Consider the following 18,828-nt stretch of genomic DNA (forward strand, 5'->3'; position numbering starts at 1 on the left):
CATTATTTCATTTCAGAAATATTTTATTAACAATACAATTATACATAAATACAGAATATCTATATACATTATATTGTCAAAAGAATAAGACAACAGGCATATTGCCTATATTAGTCTTCTTCTGTTACTTCCGGTTAGACTTGAAAGAAATATGGTATGTTTCACTCTATTACAAAAACATGGCATTACGTGTTTGGTATCGAACTCAGGAAAAAGGGATTTATGTTCATCGTGTAATTAAATGGACGTTGCATTATAATTAAAAGGATAATTTCTACTCAAAAAAAAAAAATTCTTAGCAAGCAAATGAAGTTGGTACATGTAATTTATAGAGTGAAGATATGCATTATCTTATTGTTTTATGTGTTCGACACATGTTACGTGACTGTATGTAAAATGTGTTGACGTGACTGTTGTTCCCTGTAGATTCACATCTGTAACGACTGTACTATCAAAAGAATCTTTCAGCACGTAACATTCGCTTGTGTACCTCACAGGCAGCAAGTGATTCAGTTAATCAAACTAATGTCAATCGTCAGTCTTTTCCGCTTGACCTGGCATGACTTTCAAATTAAAATATAATTTATTTCTTTTCTTATCGAATATCTTCTCATAACCATATATGTGATGTCACAAGCCTTTCACCGTCTTGTCATTTGTCAAGAATAGTTAGCTTAATATCTTGAAAAAATATAATTTGGAAGTTATTCTGTTGTTATGTATGGTATTCTCAGCTATTCAAGTAGAAACAAAATGTACGCTTGGTCTTCCTAGAATGTGTCATCGTTGATCTTATTAAACACATCCATCTTAAGTCATAAATCTTTACTCTGATCGCAAGATAAACATTTCCAAATGAATTTACTGATAACCACAGTTGTCAGGTTGATCAACAACAAGAAAATAGGTCAACGAAATCATTAAAGAAAACATTATAAAACTAATGAAGAAACTGTGTTCTGAGGCGTTAAGTTAATGGGTCAAGTGAAAGTTATAATGTTTAATGAGAAAAATCCATTAATAGTTCTCTAGAGAAACAAGGAAAAAATAGAAGCACTTCATAAATCATATTTCAAGTATCATAAATTAGCTCTATATCCTTAGTATACTCGACTATAAGTAATCTATAACTAAGAAGTTAGAGAATATGTCTCGACCGTCGGACAACACTTTCATAGCCAATAGAAGGCAGCTTATTTGTCCTTTCTTGACTTTACAGATCCATGATGCCCGACATGTCATCACTTGTATTCCACCTATTGGTTATGAGTTCGAAACTCATGTGTCGCGCATTGACCGTAGATTATTTCTCCCTGTACAATCACCAACAAAGTTTTTTGTATTTCCTGTTAGACTGGTCTGAAGAGTTTCTTTCTAAATGAGGATAACTTCTATGAAACATCTGGCTCCAGGATCATCAAACAATCTTAGGCTTAGGTTTAGGTTAAGCCAATCAAAAATGACGTAATTAGCTAAGTCTAATTAAAGATCGTTGTTTAGTGATCTTAGGGCTAGGTCTTTTCTCCATATATTAGTTATTTTTATTGGCCTCAGATACTCGCTCAGTGGACGATATTTTTTGAAAGCATGAAGTACATTGTGAGGAAGGAATAATGTTAAGCATGTGAGCTTAAAGGATAATCAGTCAAGCATAAATTAGATAGATCGCTATGTATCCAAATAGGTTTTCTTCTTTTTCAATTATTTGAATTACACCTAAAGAAAAGCTGATGTCTGAGTGGGCTCTTTATGAGGTATTTGTACTTAAATGACCACTAGGTTCTGTCCTGTATAAACTACACGCTGGACAAGCGCTATATATACGTTCACACAGCCGTAGGATTGGATTATATATATAATATTGCTTGTTTAACTTGTTTCACATTTTGATAATAGAAACATTAATCTGAAAACGCTCGGGAAGTTTTACAATCACAACTTTTGATAGAAATCTCCACAGGAGCTGTTTTCAGTTGACCAACATTTAAATAGGATAAACATCGACACAGGAACGAAAATTTAATTCAAATTCAATGTTGAGTTCAATGCGAATGATAGAATTGTATCAATAAAATGCGTTTCACTGTTTACTCCAATTTTAAAATAATTCATCTTTTCCGTAAGAATACTTATATTCTGCTTTATTAGCGGCACTTGTCAAAATCTCAATAACATTTGTTACGTCGTACTATCGACGTCTCTGCATATTACAGAGTTATCTTCCTTGCGAAAAGGTATCCATTTTGATGTCACTATTTTTGTGAACGTCATTTTCTTTGAAAAGTATGAGGTAACGCTCAGAAACTAATGACGTCACAATAAATACTGCAAGTGCCGTTGACTTTATGATATCCAAATGCAGAACACATTTTCTGTGGATATCGTGATTGGTCGCATTCTTTGTATTCATTAATCCTCAAATCTTCAAAATACTTATCTTCATTTGAGCGATATAAATTAAGCAATATCAGCTGTCAGAGTGGCCTAACAACGACCTCTGCTCTTATCGAAAAATGATTGTTATTTTTATATTTCACATCTGGAGATGTATGTGGTTTTAAATGACCGTGCTGCTCTCTTCCTATATCATTAAAAGTACATTATTAATAGCTATTTTTCCGGATCAGCTAATAGTAGATCTTTATAATGGTAAGAATATCATTTTAAGTCCATTTCAATGTTCTGGTGTATGATGCGTTAAGAGGAAGGCTGTGTAAACACATTAACCTGTCAATGTGGAGCTCCACTTACTTGTTTATGGACATGTAATTTGCCATCTTACACACTTTCCACTATATTTACTATAATAGTCTATTTTAATTCAATCTTGAAACGTTGCCCAACGTCTGGTCCCGATTTCTTGAAAGAAGCTTAATTAAAAAATATGCTTAAGTCAAAAAACCATTACGTACTTACATAAGTGAGTGACTTAAGTTGGTTTTTTCTTATCAAGGCTCGCTATAAAAAGGCTAGCCTTACCTGGATATAACATCTGTAAGAGGGAAGAAGCCCGGTATAACTAGGCTAGTATCATCTGGTTATAACACCCGTAAGGGGGAACAAGCTCAGCTATAACGGTGCTACCTAACCTGGTTATATCATCCTAAAGAGGGAACAATCCCCGGTATAGCTGCTAGCCTAACCTGGTTATAACATCCTTGAGAATGAACAAGCCTGGGTATAAACAGGGTAGACTAACCTGGTTATAACATCCTTAATACGGAACAAATCTCGCTGTACCTAGGCTAGACTAACCTGGTTATAACATCCTTAATACGGAACAAATCTCGCTGTACCTAGGCTAGACTAACCTGGTTATAACATCCTTAATACGGAATAAATCTCGCTATAACTAGGCTAGACTAACCTGGTTATAACATCCTTAATACGGAATAAATCTCGCTATAACTAGGCTAGACTAAACTGGTTATAACATCCTTAATACGGAATAAATCTCGCTATACCTAGGCCAGACTAACCTGGTTATAACATCCTTAATACGGAACAAGCCGCGCAATAACTATACTGGTCTAACCTGGGTATATCATTCTTATGATGGAACAAGACCCGCTGTAAGAAGGAAGTATTACCTGGTTATCTCATCCTTAAGATGTGACAAACTTTGCTATATCTATACTAGCCTAATTTGGCTATAGCACCCTTTACAGGGATCAAGTCTCGCTATAACTAAGCTAGCCTAACCTATATCATCCGTAAGGTAAATAACTGGTAAACATTCTTTGAAGTACTTATGTCTATGGGGAATTCTGTATCACCACACAATCCTAATACCAGGGACTTAACTACAGATTATAACACTTCAGCTGAATATACTAAACAACAATACCGCATGGCCTAGTATGTGGACTTTCATCTACATTGTTAACACATATCTATATCTGTATCACTATCGTCGACGATATCATACGAGTTAAGATGGTAGTGTTGTATATCTCTTATGTATACATGCATATTTCATGTTACGATGCGTTATCCGATTCAGGCATTTTAAGATTTTCAGACAAGTAATTGTTAAGTTGTTTTACAAGATTCAGCTTTATAGCCTTATTAGTGTGGCTTGTTGGATACTTGAACAAACTTAAAAAAAATTGTGTAAATAACTTGGATATATGAGTCAATGCCATGCCATGATGTATTGCTGCTGGTTTTATCCGACACTTATCTCATTTATAAAGGCGTTGTGGTACTGGTTATATATGTCAAATTCGTCTTATTTATCCCCGAGAGCAATGAGCATTTTCAGGAATCCCCCACGCTGTACGTAATTGTTATTGATGTCGCGCACGGTCAAATATACTTCTTACAACTCCATAATGAGGTCGGCATGGGTCGTGCATGTGTAATGTAATTATAGCTTATGCCACATCTTAATGTTTATGACACAACAGTAGTAGTTTTAAACTGTTTAAACAGACTATCCAAACACATCCGAAGTCACGATTTATCATTAAAACGTATGATCAAATATCAACTAATAAAGCAGTTTGTAATTTCAAACAATTGCACGAAATCACGAAATACCGCACTGCATCTGAAAGTATATAATGATCGTCCCGTCAACGATCAAGGTTATCTAGTGACGGCATTGATCGTATGTGAGGTGCATAAGTGTTTATAAGTGTTAGGACTGTAAGGCATTTGGGGCACTGTTGTATGTAAATTTTGTCCTTTCTTGATGTCAGGATTAATTTTGTACATGCCACTGGAAGGTATAACCTAACCAAAGACATAATGATATATTTACACAATAGAAGCAAATGTTTGGATTATCTTACATCATTTGAGGTCAATCAAACGAACTTTCCCCATTTCTTATTTTACATCGTAATGTGGACACCAGTGGCATTAAACCCTTTATCATTTGCTACTTATTTAGATGCCAGTTAGGTGAACTCTTCACTATTGCTATATGTATTTGGAAAATAATACAAAGTGCAATAACATATACGTGTACTTGCTTTTTTCGTGATTCTCTGTCATTTTCTCCATTTTGTACCTAAAATGGCCTTATAAGTAATAACAACTACATGAGACACAGCATGGATATAACTCTGTCTCCCAAAACACATTGTGTCCTACCCCAAACCTGATTTTTTTTTACATATGCAGAACCTAACGCACGATGTCCTTACACGTTGATGGGGGTTCTTTAAATCAAAACGTTGATGAGGGTTCATTAAATCAAAATACAGTCCTGATTCTGTATGACTTTGTATCTTTAAGTTTTTTTTGTTTCAGGTTTGATTTTCGTTCTGACCGTATCCCGTGTTTTTGGCTGTGAACACCAGATTTTCGTAGAGAAGGGCAGTTCTGTCTCGATTTTCTCTCCCGGGTATAATCAAGGAGGGTACCAAGTTGACCTCCACTGCAGATGGAATATATCTACTACCACTAATGTAAGTTATCTATAATATATACAACATAAGTGCAACGTTAAGAATAGATATACACTTTTATCAAATATCTTTTTAGAAAGATAAATGAACGTGATAATCTACTTAAATATTTTGTACTCTATTATATAGAAGTTCCACAACATGTGACTGTTGTTTATCATATTTATCATACTCGAGTTAAAAATTTGAAAATTAACTAACGAGGCAGGTTAAATAAGAGTTACACGTTGGAGAACTTGTTTATCTCCTTACTTTAACTTTATTTCCCGCTTATATTCGGGGAAACGTATCACCCACCATACACTGTTTCATAATATCATTCCGCCATAAAATGTTGGGCCTAAATAACTTTGAATAAACAACTACCTGTTATATTGAATACAATACTTTTTGAAAGAAAATGCGCCGTGAAAAATATTCCGTAGATGAAAGCCAATCGGTATCAAGAGAGGCAGGGATTGACCAATCAGAGACGCTGTAGGTGAACGATAACCAACTGCTATGGAATTTATCACATGATTTTCCATTATGAAACATGCGTAGGTGTAGGATAAAATGTTTTCAAAATGATGACATTTAAAAATGATAAGCATATACACATTATTAATTCGTCTCATTAAAAGGATGGACAATTATAATTTTTCAGAATTTTAAGAGACACAATGTGTTATAAGTAGGTTTTTCTTTAAAACTGACATTGATTTATGCATAGATATATGATTGCTTGTATTTTTATTGATATCGACAATGTCAGTCAATTTAACGGCGGAATACTAAGTTTTGATAAGCAAGGAACCCAATGGGCAAAATGTCCTAGCAAAACTCTTCACTTTGTTGTTCTCAAACAGTCCTTGTTAATTATGAAATCCAAAATATGAAATTTGCGATAACTATACAGAAAGAAAGATTTACATAACTTACTGTAGAATTTTAAGACAATTTCAGTATTGTTTGTCTTACATACACCTGCAATCAACGATGCCAGAAAAAACTGGAAAGTAAAAACGTTCATGCGCAATATTCTTGAATGACAGTACACATGGAAATCGCCATCTTCTCGGGAACAATGCGTTTATAATATATAGAATTTCCAGGAAATCCTATTTATGGAGAGAAAAATTATAATAAATGGCGTACGTCTTAGCTCGTCATCAACCTGTTTTAACTCCGTCATACAGCGACACCTGATAATAATCTCAGGTTAGATCGGAGTAACAATATCCAGGTGATAAGTATCACACACAATTATACAACTGAGAATACATTCAAGGCAGCGCTTTATTGAAACTCTTTATAATGGGAGATGTGCCCTACCCGGAAAACATAAAGAAATCTCTACTCAACGTCCCGTATCCCTCGTGATATGGCGTTCTCATCCAATCAGAGATCGTTGCGTAATCCATGTATTACACACAAAAAACCGCTAATTATCTGCCATATATCTAGTTTGAGCACAATAGAACACTATTTCCGTGTAATTTATAGGACAGCCTGACAAGTTGTATGGATTTTACATGTTTATTGTAAATGACTAACTTAAAATAGATAGAGTGCATTGTTGTGAGTTGGCTGTTTTGAATGAGTGGAAGGACATCCGCGATATCAGATTTCTATTACTGACATCAAACTTGCTTGGCTGCGACATAGACCGCCCCAAAAAATTAAAAACAAAATTTAAAAAGTAGGTCGGCTGCATGTAAAGTAAATCAACCAATGAAGTTGTAGAACTCCTCTAAATGCTGTGTAAACTGTGCATGGGAAACTATATATACGTCATATAATAAAAATACATTTGAAGATGCTCCACCGTCGACACACCATAAACGATATTCATCAATTTAACAAAATTTGTGTTTAATCGTGTATATATATATATCGTATATGTCTAATTAACATAAGAAACAATAGGAAATGATTTGTTTTGCTTTTGGTGCATGCGCAATCAATACTTCATTCCATATAGAACATAGTGCTAAGGAATTATTTCGCAATGCAATAAATTATTTTCAATATTTTGTCTTGAAGTAAAATTAGAAGCTGAAACTTTCCAATAGTGACAATAAGTTAGTAACTTTTGTAACTGAAGAAAAATATTAAATCGTCTCCTCCTGTTTTTGAAAGCGAAAAAAATGCCATTTGTCAGCGGTGGAGCATCTTAAACATGCAAAATTTCATAATCATTTGTTCAAAGACCTTTCTTCTTATTTTTCTGTTTATTTATTGTTTCCTTTACAGCCACTCCATTTCATCGTGGCTCTCTGTGTCGCTTCAAAGATATCAATACAAAGAAACAAAGCGATAATCACGCAATGCCTAATATAGCTATTGCAGTATACAAAACTCTTAAAGACTCACAAAAATTTAATGCTCAATTATGTTTTCTAAGATATGGAAGTTACAAACTTTTATTGAGGCATATAAACTTACGATAATTACTCGTAATATTACTGATAAAAACAAAACAAAACTAAAGCCGTCGATAATAATTGATAACCTTTATAGACATTGAAGACATTATAGCTCTCAGAGAGTCATGTCAGTTAGTACTCAAATACATAAAGTCAAAGCAAATTAAAATAACAAACTTTTTATTTACAGAAACTAAGATAGGTACTCGTAAAACTGCTGACATCGAGATCACCACGCTCTGTTTATTATATATACATTGTATTCATTGAAAATCAAATAGTAGCTAGCGGAAAGGAACGCATGCCTTTTAAAAACACATGTTGTATGATTTATGGTTCACCGTACCGTGACTAACTACTATCACACACACACTTAAGGTGAAGATGAAAGCCTATGAAATTCATTCATATGAAAGACCGCATTAGGTCCGGGGTCAGGGGTCATTGTACGGATTATGATTGTAATTAAGTCACAACAACCCCATAACACAGAAGTACCTATCTGTGGTTGATGACAAGTAATTACATACCTGTGCTATGTCACAGGTATTCCTTATTATTCTAGCTACAGTACAACTAATATTTACATACTTGTACTACGTCTAATATGATATACTGTAAACAGCCTAGGTTTCACGGCGACTTAATTTGGAGTTTTCCTGTCTTTTTTCATAGCGATTTAATTTCCCGGTCTAGATTTCAAAGGTACTACTTCAATTTGAAATATTGGCTCGGTGATTTATATATAAATCAATATTGTAGACATACAAGCTTTGCTCCTATTTGAATATTTTACCATATATATCTACCAGAACAATACTATCTATAATTATAGATACACTACAGTGTTGTGTCCATTACAAAACCTAATTAAGTTTTATGTTTAGCAATTAAAAAAAAACCCATATCTTTTCCTGAAATATATCGCTATAAACATAATACTTTTGATACTTACATATTTCTCTTCGTTGACTTTTTAAAGCCTGATTGTGTATACATTTGCATATACAAAAGGCTATTTAGCCTAACAACCATATCGACAGTGGTTTCCAGCTTTATTCTGTAAAAAAAAAACGAGACAACAATCTTCAGTTTGACGGCATATACGGTAGTATAACTCGCTAACGCGCTCCATGAAATATGTTCGTTGTCAACTGGGTTCATACTACCGTACAGTCAGTCAAAAAATATCAATGAAGAGCAAAAGTGTTACACTGTATGAGAAGACGAAGAGTAGAATTACAGGGGACAGTTCTAGGAGAATGTCAGACGCTTATTTAGTTTGGTTTGTTCCGATAGGCAGGTATTCGTAAACATTTTGACCGTAGCGTATTGAAATTTGATTAATACCACACATGTTTTTTTTATGTTTGTTTCTTTTAGGTTCTTATATTTACATATGCCCATGTATAGTCAATGGGAGGGTAGTTGCGTTCAAATTAGCGTAATCGCAATGACGTATGAATACAAATGCAGTGCATGTTCGGACTACATTTGTACTTCTAGTTCACGCTTCGATAAGATTTTGCGTCATAAGTTGACGGATTTCAAAATAACAATAAAGAGTTTTTATTAGATCCAATTAAATATGTATTTGACATCAAAACAAAAGATGTGATCAAGCATTGTAACGGTATTAAACAACAAAATGAATCGCTGGTCGGGACTACAACCGGGGAGGCTTTCCTCAGGAATGTTCGGGGAATCCCATAGTTACATCAGATGTAGGCCTACATGTATGTGTGTACGGTCATTCATCTCACCTAAATATACAGAACATCTGATTGTCAGTGAAAAATTCTGGGAGCGTCTAAGCGAACAATAGGTTAACAGATCATATACAGGTTTCCAGGAGAAAAAAACCCATTACAGGTAGCCTTTCCGAAACAGTATCATCAGTTTTAAATAGCCCCGTCTTAGCATTCAAAATAGGCCTACACACACGCAAACATTTGTCTATCCTCCGTACAATATTTAGTCTAAATCGCGTTCTTACATGACAAACATACAGCAGCTCAACGGTCCTTCCATCAATAGGCTATGTCACAGTAACTTTCCTCGGTTGAAAATCAAATAGGCGGCTCGCTCCACTTCGGACCGCCTCACTACCATGACAACGATACATACGGGTAGTCGTTCCGCCTTGGTTATCTCAATTTTTATTCGAAATGAACATTATCGATATATTATCAAATTGAAAAAATATACATATTTTGAAAATAATTGAAAAGTGTCATTGTTGTATTATAAACCAAACTGCAGCTATATAACATTCAACAATCGGAACTATATCTTCGGTCATCCTGACTACCGTAGTTATCCAACTTAGCAACCATCACCGTTTTAAATTTGACATAAAAGCGGATTTATTTATGTAAATATATAGATTGAACAGTGTTTTGATTGCGTTAAAGGTGGTATGAACGCAATCAAAACACTGTTCAATCTCTATTTGATGTTTTTTTTTGTTTATACCTTATAATGGTGCAATATCATGAAAATTTTATTTATATTTTTTTTTAATTTCTTTTAGGAAAAGCTGAACTTGACATTTTTGGATTTCAATATCGAGTACCATATGCTATGCATTTGGGACTATGTTTTAATATACAATGGTACATGTGGAAGCGCCGGAGACATAAAGCGGTACTGCGGTACTACCATACGAAACCATCTGTCTCAATCCGCCCATGTTTGTGTTGAATTCCATTCGGACGAGTATGTAACGACGCCTGGATTCCAACTCTTGATCACATCTGAGGGACAGAAAGGTAGCGTTTCAGTCACCGTGAAAGATATGGAAATAATTATGATCTAAAATGAAGTTTATATTTTATCGATCAGTGAACAGATTATTTAAATCTTAAATATAATGCTTATGTATTTCTTGTTATTTAACTTTCATATTATCATGCATTATTATTGCAAAACTATTTTCGGAATAGGCAAATCACAATTACGAATGTTTAAGATTCAATATTTTTTGCAGATCAATCACCTTCAACAGTAACGCTAGGACAATCATCATCAAAAACACAACCAGCATTCACATCGTCCACATCATCACTTAAGCCATCAAGTACATTATCATCGACAACATCATTGACATCATTACTGTCATCAACGTCATCATCGACAACGTCATCGGGATCATCAACGTCATCATCGACAACGTCATCGGGATCATCACCGTCATCATCGACGTCGTCACCACCATTAATGTCATCGCCATTACCAAATACAGTTCCTCCATTACCACCTTCGCCTCCCGCCCTGAGCGTGCAGACTTTACTGATGGGACAGAGCAGTAACGGTCTGAGTAACCCGACAGTAGTGGAGATGTGTCAGGACATCTCGGTATACCAGGCGGAACATCAGGCCTTAGTAATATCGCCAGGTTACGCCCAGAATCAGAACTACGGCTACAATAGAGACTGTCATCTTCAAATACTGAACCCGTCCAAAAAGGTAATATCAGTATTAACTTTTTTGAAAATTGCATTGTGCATGTGCTGACTCTTCTCATCAGTAATCCTCGATGCTACGCGGTATGTCGCAAACCACCATTGCGTCATCTTACTTACTTTCTTCAGATTTTATACTAATATTACATAATGCCCTCACTACTTTCAGTGGGAATCGATGTTTGCTTGACACACTTGCTCTAGTTTTAGGAAATCTGTGTTGTTTTCATAACCTTTAAGCGATATCAAAGTCTTATAATTTCCCTGGGATTTACCATTTTAGTTTGTTTATCTTGATCAGTGTACTTCATAAAAATCCTTCTAAATAAAAATAAAAATATTGACCTGATATTGCCGCTATTTATCACACGAAAGCATTAATAACTGTTTTACATTTTTAAAGAGGCAGATTTAAGATATATGAATCCAGTGGGAATCTTTTTTTAAAGTATTTCTTTTTTCAATTTTAGGTTGTGAAATTTTCATTCGTTGCATTCAATGTGGAAAAGCATTCATCTTGCCATTGGGATCGATTAGAAATCAAGGAAGACCAGGATAAAATATTGGCTACGTTTTGTGGATATTTAGCAGACACGTCCAATGGGCTGAGTTCATCTGCAACAGATATCAACATTGTCTTCATTTCTGATAACGTTGTCAGCTGGAGTGGCTTCCAAATTAAGCTCTCTCTACATGATCCAGGTAAATGTTATTTTCTTTCTTTTTTCACATTTTGTATAGGAATTCTATCTAGTGGGGTTTTTGCTACCTCGACAAGCATCTTTTACCCGTTAACAGAACAAAACTATATGTAGTATAAGTGACTCTCCTAAAAACCAGGTTTTGCGGTTCTCCATAAACACTAAGTTTTGTGATTCTGTGTAAATATCAAGTAAACTCAATATTCTATAAACTTATATTTTAGATATGATATAATTATGTTGTACAATAAGATTACCTCATATCAGAAAATATATAGATTATCTTAAATGTTACAAATATAAAAACAAATATCTTATTATTTTTACCCAAGGAGTTTGTAAATCATAGTATTGAACATCTTTATCAGTTACAGAGCCAGCATCTACTCCACCACCTACCACACAGACGACAACAACAGTAGTCCCTATGACGACCTCTGAATCCATCAGCACACCCGTCCCACCAATAATACTGGACAGCGGATATCAACAGGTTTATCTGAAAGACACTGTGAAGGTGTTCTCTCCAAACTTTGGTCCAGGCCAAAAGTATCCAGTTGGTATTACAAGCAAACTGAAAATCCAAGTTTCGGATGATCAGGTTAGGTCTTTTTTTTTTAAATTGAAACTCGGTTGAAATTTGTTTTTGTGACTATGTAAATATATAATTAATCAAACTGTAAAATGAAGCATGTGCGTTTTGTTATATAATATGATTTAAATTGTTTAAAGTCTGACAGAAGATTAAGACATGTTGACTTTAGTAACTGGTATTGATAACTGCTCTCAATAACAAGGTTAATTTTCATGCTAACACCATTCCATGTGGCTTTCGAGTACTAGTGCCATAGTATTACCCTGCAGTACCATCACAGAATGTACATGTACAAGTAACGCAATTTCTATCTAAGTCACGATAAAATACTTCGAAATGTCATAATCAATTAACGTTCTGTTTAATAGGCTGAATTCATGTTATGTACAGTTATTAATTGGAATTCATTCTTCAAATGAACATACAAAGAAATAACTACAAGATCGTCGCTTTTGTTTTCCTTCTTTTTTATTTAAATACAATAAGTGTTCATATAAATGTCAATATTGTGTTGACGCCATACAATCTAGATGGTACCCAGATTGTATTCATCTTGAGAATAACTTGAGTTTGATTGTAAATCTTAGGCTAAATGTTTTATTTTATAGAATAATGTCACACCACTTTAATAATGATTTTCTTTATTTCAGATCATTCATGTTAATGTTTTAGATCTCAAAGTGGAGTTTCATCCTTCTTGCTCATGGGACAGTCTATCAGTCTATGATGGCCCATCAAAATCATCAGCATTGTTGAAAACGTTTTGTGGCATCAAAGCCGGTATAGAAGTCAGCAGTAGCGGACCAGAACTGTTTTTGGAGTTCGTATCTGATTATATAGTACCGGATAAGGGATTCCAGCTCGATATCTCGGCATTAAAAGGTATATCCTGTTGAATTGGAAATAAATTGAAATAACGTTAGTTTCAGGCCAGGAAGATTGAAATTTCTTATTTTCTATGAGATACGATCATGAATTTTGCATAATGTTCATACATATTGGTATCACTCAATATTGAATTCTTTGTTATCGTTCCAGATTCATCAACAAAAACGACAACATCCATTCCTTCAAACAAAGCTCCATACTTGACTTCGCTCTCGACAACGACACTGCATTTGGCAACTCCTTCGAAAACAACTACAACCATGCAATCCACAACAACCACGACATCTACAAAAACTTCAACCACATCCACGACAACGACCACGTCCTCCACAACGATCATGACATCGACAAAGGTCACAACCACGCCCTCAACAACGACCATAACCACGCCGCCCTTTACGACGACGAAAACCACGCCATCAACAACGAAGAAAACGACCACCACCACGACGACCAAAACCTCGATCACAACACCAATCCCATCAAACGCAACTCCATCTACGACGAAGCACATGACTTCAAGTCCTCCTACCAGCCAAGCATCTGACACGCTCATAGAACTCTGCGCAGGAACGACGGCAGTCAGTCTTCCATACCAGGGAATGTACCTTACGTCGCCGAACTACCAATCTGGCAGTTATCCTACCAATGTACAATGTCACCTCACGGTGAATGCATCAAAACCTTGGGTAAGACGGACATAGATTAGACATGCATTGCAGTACTTTTAAAAGTTTCATTTATTTCTACAATACTTCCTTTATATATAGAAACAAGTAAATGTTATTAAGTATTTTATACCTTTAATCTCAAGTGAGAAGCTGTTGTCCGGTATTTCTGCTATACAAATGTGTTTTTTAGCTCACGTAAAATAATCTTTAAATGATTTTTGTTTTAGGCGATATCCGTAGAATTGATGGATTTAGATATAGAGGAGAATTCCATCTGTTCCTGGGATAGTCTGTCGATTTATGACGGACCCAATAGAAACTACCAACGTCTAGCTAAACTCTGTGGCAAAAACATACCTTCTAAACCACTGAAAAGTTCATCGAATTTCATTCATTTCTACTTCGAGTCTGATGTAGTAATCCCACGGAAAGGGTTCAAAGCTAGGCTATACTTTGTACAAGGTAAGCTGCATTTTCTTTTATTCCTATTGCAGATATTATATTTTGAAGAACTGTCAACATTTATGAGGCGATATGTATTATTTTCTGTTTGTTTGATTTGTTGAAGAAGACTCTTACTATTTTTATGATTTCTTGATTCTTCTATGAAATAAGTATGACTTTGTCCATTTTCAGATGAAAGAAGCTATATTTTTTCTTGTATTTCAGATTCAACAATGGCATCATCAACAACATCTTCAGTGAAAACAACAACATTCCCTAAAAGTATAATTGCTTCGACCACTGATATATTTAATACAACGCCGAAAACAATAGAGTTTACGTCACAGGGAACAACTGCAGAAGCGATAAATCCTACAGATTCAGCAACAAAAGCTACCCCAAAATCAACATTGAGTACATCTGATGTCGTACCATTAACAATGACGTCGACAATGAAGACGTCTACGATTATGACGACAACGAAACAACCAACAACGTCATCGAAACCAACAACGCCACCAGAAGTATTACCGGTCACGTCGATAACAACACCTTCAACGCCAATGTCAACGAGTAGCAGGACTACGACAATTACCAACACGGTGACATCGGCATCGATACCAAAACCAACAACTGCAGAACCATTGACAGTTCCAACAACATCAACGACGTCAACAACAAAATCAATAAGTACGGAAACAACAATTGTACCAAACACAACGCCATTGACAACAAAACCAAAAACTACTGAAACGCCATTAAAAGAAACGACACCAGCGATGTCGACGACGATGACTAGTCCCCAGACGAGTCTCACGACGACGGTCGATGCTATGATGATATTGCCACTGGAGTGCCGTGGAGTACCGCAGGTCCACATAGCGTCATCAGGAACCATACAGTCAGCTTTGATCGACCTTCCTCATACACTAAATATTACATGTGAATGGGTAGTCATCGCCGCAGTTAACCATGTAAGTATACTTGCACATGTGTTAAAATACATATATATGATCTACGATACAATGTATACCACTGATTGGAATGCAAATATGATACTATAACAGCACCGTCTTTTCTATCCATGATATTTTTTATTCATTATCAAGTGTTAAGAATGTGGGAAGTCAAACGTGATAATTTAAGATTATGCAGGGAATGCCTGTATTAGCATATCTTTAGATTTGGATCCGTATATGCTTTTATTTGCAATCGTTTTTATTTTACTCAAAGTGTAGAACTTTATGAGATATTATTTACATTAGGAATGTACAATATACGACAGTTTAATATATATTTGACTAAGGCTGCAGCCCACAGCACAATTAGTTGAATTTGCTCATTAAACGGAAGTTTAGCGGATCATAGATAGCTAATCGATAACTAATATGTCACTATTGTATTTAAGGTAATTGAACTGACCATGGTGCAGTTTGACCTTGGATCTGATTGTAGTACTAACCATATAACAGTGTATGACTCCTCCTCGTCTACTGGTCCGGTACTGGCTACGTTTTGTGGCGATAACATTCCCGCCATTGTCACGTCTACCACTAAGTCTGTATTAATAAGGCTAATTAATATCAATAGTCATCAGAAGGATGGATTTAAAGCATCTTACTCATCAAAAGCTACAGGTACGTAAACTAATAAACAATACAACAAAATTATAAAGTAACGTATCAGTGAATACTGCATGTTTAGAAAAATTATATTTCTCATAGTAAATAATTCTATACATTGTTATACATAATTTTTAAATAACAAAACGTTTCTAGTGATATTTTTGGATTATTAAAACAACGTTCATAGTCTCATAAATAAAAACCTTAAATGGTTGAAAATCCTGATGGCTGAATATGATTTTAACGGATGTATATGATAATATCATAATCACCCACTATACTTATACAAACTCTCGCTATCTATGTAGTGATGCCGCCGCCAACTTGTTTGGCTGGAGAGTTCGGCTGTCCTAGTGGTGAGTGTATACCGGAGGAGTGGCTATGTGACGGTGAGGTCGACTGTAAAGGCGCAGGGGACGAACAACAATGCCGTAAGTGATAATTTATATGAACGCACCTTGGCGATTATATTATTTTGGTGCATTTTCAAATATTGCGCGGACATGTAATTGCTCTTTTTGATTTTCTTTTTCAATTTCTACATTTTACTCCATTGGACGTTATCGTCAACGGCGGCTTAACTTAAGATCGAACTTTGTTTTGATAATTCATTTAACAATACAAGTTATGTTTTCGGGATGACTGGTAATTACGGTTATAAAGACAATGCTTCGCCTGCTTTTAGTATACTACGGACGGGCGGAGCGCCTCGCTTCAGCTGACAATGCAAGTTAAAACAAACTTTTGTGCTGAGAAGAAAAACAGTTGGTACTGTGCGCTTTGAGTAAATGACAAAATAAGATGCATAAAACTTTTAATTTGTATACAGTATATGACATAAAGATCACTGCTGTTACCTATGCCTACTTCTTTTACAGAAATGTGTTTGGATGAAGAATTTCGCTGTGGGAATGGAGAGTGTATTTCTGGTTTGTTACGTTGCGATGGACACGACGATTGTGTGGAAGGACTCGACGAACAGAACTGTGGTACGTAGTTTAATGATAACCAAATAAACGTGTTTTATGAATTCCACAAAACAACATCAAGACCATACGTTTAGTGCGGGGTTTGTTATCCTCCAAATACAGAAATGTATCCAGATACCAAAATGACATTGGTAAAGTATTATTTTCGTCAATTAGTGACGTGATTTATGACGTCACAACCGCTGGGAGGTTGGACTAATCGTAATCGGCCTATGTCGATTTAGCATTACACCTCTATTGAAATAATTAGCTGTAGAATACTGATTCTTTTGAATTTTACGATGTAAATCGACCAATGTATATCAGAGTTATTTCATTTTTTTTTGTAATTCACACATAGTCGTTTCCAGATTTCGGTGATGCTTTAAAAAATATTGTCCTCGATACAGTTTCTATCGGGAGCCCTGATAATTCCGTGATGGTGATGTATCACTCACAATGGTATCCGGTCTGTAGGGATGACTGGAACACACAAACTAGTGACGTCATCTGTCAACAACTGGCTTTCAGGTAAAACATTATTCATGTCGAATTGTGTCCTTTTAATTGTCTTCTAAATAATCAGACCGTCACATATATTAAGATATTAAATGAAAATACTGAACATGTCTTTTAATTTTACTTTTTAAAAAATGAAAAATAAAGATTAATAATTATTATCGACTTGATAGGTATGGTTGTCAATTACTCATCCTCGATTGCCAGTGGTTACGGTCACTTCTCTACTCATGGAAATCGAGAATGCCAATTCCTCAGTCATCATTTTATGTTCTTGAGTTTTGGACAAGTTTTAACTGATCATTTCACATTTTCCTGTTCCTATGCTAACCATCTATAATAAAAAAAACCTTGCAGTGATTCTACATCCATGACACCAGTGAGCTCAGACAACCTTGTGTACATGACACTTAAAGACAACATGATAAGTACATCATCGCCAATCCACACGATGTTTGAACCAACCATCAACTGTAATACAGGACAGAAAGTACAGTTACAATGTCAACACAATGGTACGCTAGCGTTTGACTTTTCGTTTAAGCAACAAAGACGGTGGTCTCTGGACTAATCGATATTTTAGAAGGTTTAGGCATACCAGAATTACTGTAGAAGAGGGAAAATAGATAAAAAAAGATAAATTGATCACTGTATTTAAGAGTTTTCTTTCAGGTCCATGCATAAATGTTTATAAACTAGGCCTTAAAGTTATATATGCCGTAACTGGCCGAAAATTTGGACATGTTATTTTTTCTTCAATTATCTATTTAAAACCATAAGTTTTAATAAATAAAGTTGTGAAAATCATTCAAATGGACAGACAATCACATATAATGCCTTATAAACGTTAGTTAGAACAAATAGGTTATGCACTGTGAAATTCTTGTTTTTTATGCCTTATGTTTAGATGGAAACGTACCTTCAGAAATCACTTTACAATTACTAATAATACTGTAAAAATGTGCAATGAAATTGGGGACAACAATATGGCTTCATGGTCTGACCGTATGTACTCATTTCACTACACTGAAGATGTTGATATAATGATTTTTGGCAGTACTGCCAAAAATTATTTTCAGCTCTTTTTTGTAATTGTAGAATTAAAACCAATGCATTGAAAGTATTGTA

The 18,828-nt window shown here is 35.1% G+C and overlaps 1 protein-coding gene across 1 annotated transcript in view; it reads left to right on the forward strand.

Moving 5' to 3' along the window:
- The window catches only part of LOC138332315 (uncharacterized), a 34,010-nt gene that overhangs the window by 4,634 nt on the left and 10,548 nt on the right, over window positions 1-18,828 (forward strand). The window contains exons 3-16 of the mRNA XM_069280365.1: window positions 5,260-5,417; window positions 10,359-10,596; window positions 10,815-11,293; window positions 11,760-11,991; window positions 12,359-12,591; window positions 13,236-13,467; window positions 13,624-14,162; window positions 14,372-14,606; window positions 14,814-15,562; window positions 15,997-16,225; window positions 16,522-16,644; window positions 17,092-17,202; window positions 17,592-17,712; window positions 18,058-18,215. Of these exons, the coding sequence (XP_069136466.1) occupies window positions 5,260-5,417; window positions 10,359-10,596; window positions 10,815-11,293; window positions 11,760-11,991; window positions 12,359-12,591; window positions 13,236-13,467; window positions 13,624-14,162; window positions 14,372-14,606; window positions 14,814-15,562; window positions 15,997-16,225; window positions 16,522-16,644; window positions 17,092-17,202; window positions 17,592-17,712; window positions 18,058-18,215 (3,837 nt within the window). The remainder of the gene's footprint in view (window positions 1-5,259; window positions 5,418-10,358; window positions 10,597-10,814; window positions 11,294-11,759; window positions 11,992-12,358; window positions 12,592-13,235; window positions 13,468-13,623; window positions 14,163-14,371; window positions 14,607-14,813; window positions 15,563-15,996; window positions 16,226-16,521; window positions 16,645-17,091; window positions 17,203-17,591; window positions 17,713-18,057; window positions 18,216-18,828) is intronic.

Source organism: Argopecten irradians, chromosome 9 (assembly GCF_041381155.1).
Source record: "Argopecten irradians isolate NY chromosome 9, Ai_NY, whole genome shotgun sequence".
NCBI lineage: Eukaryota > Metazoa > Mollusca > Bivalvia > Pectinida > Pectinidae > Argopecten > Argopecten irradians.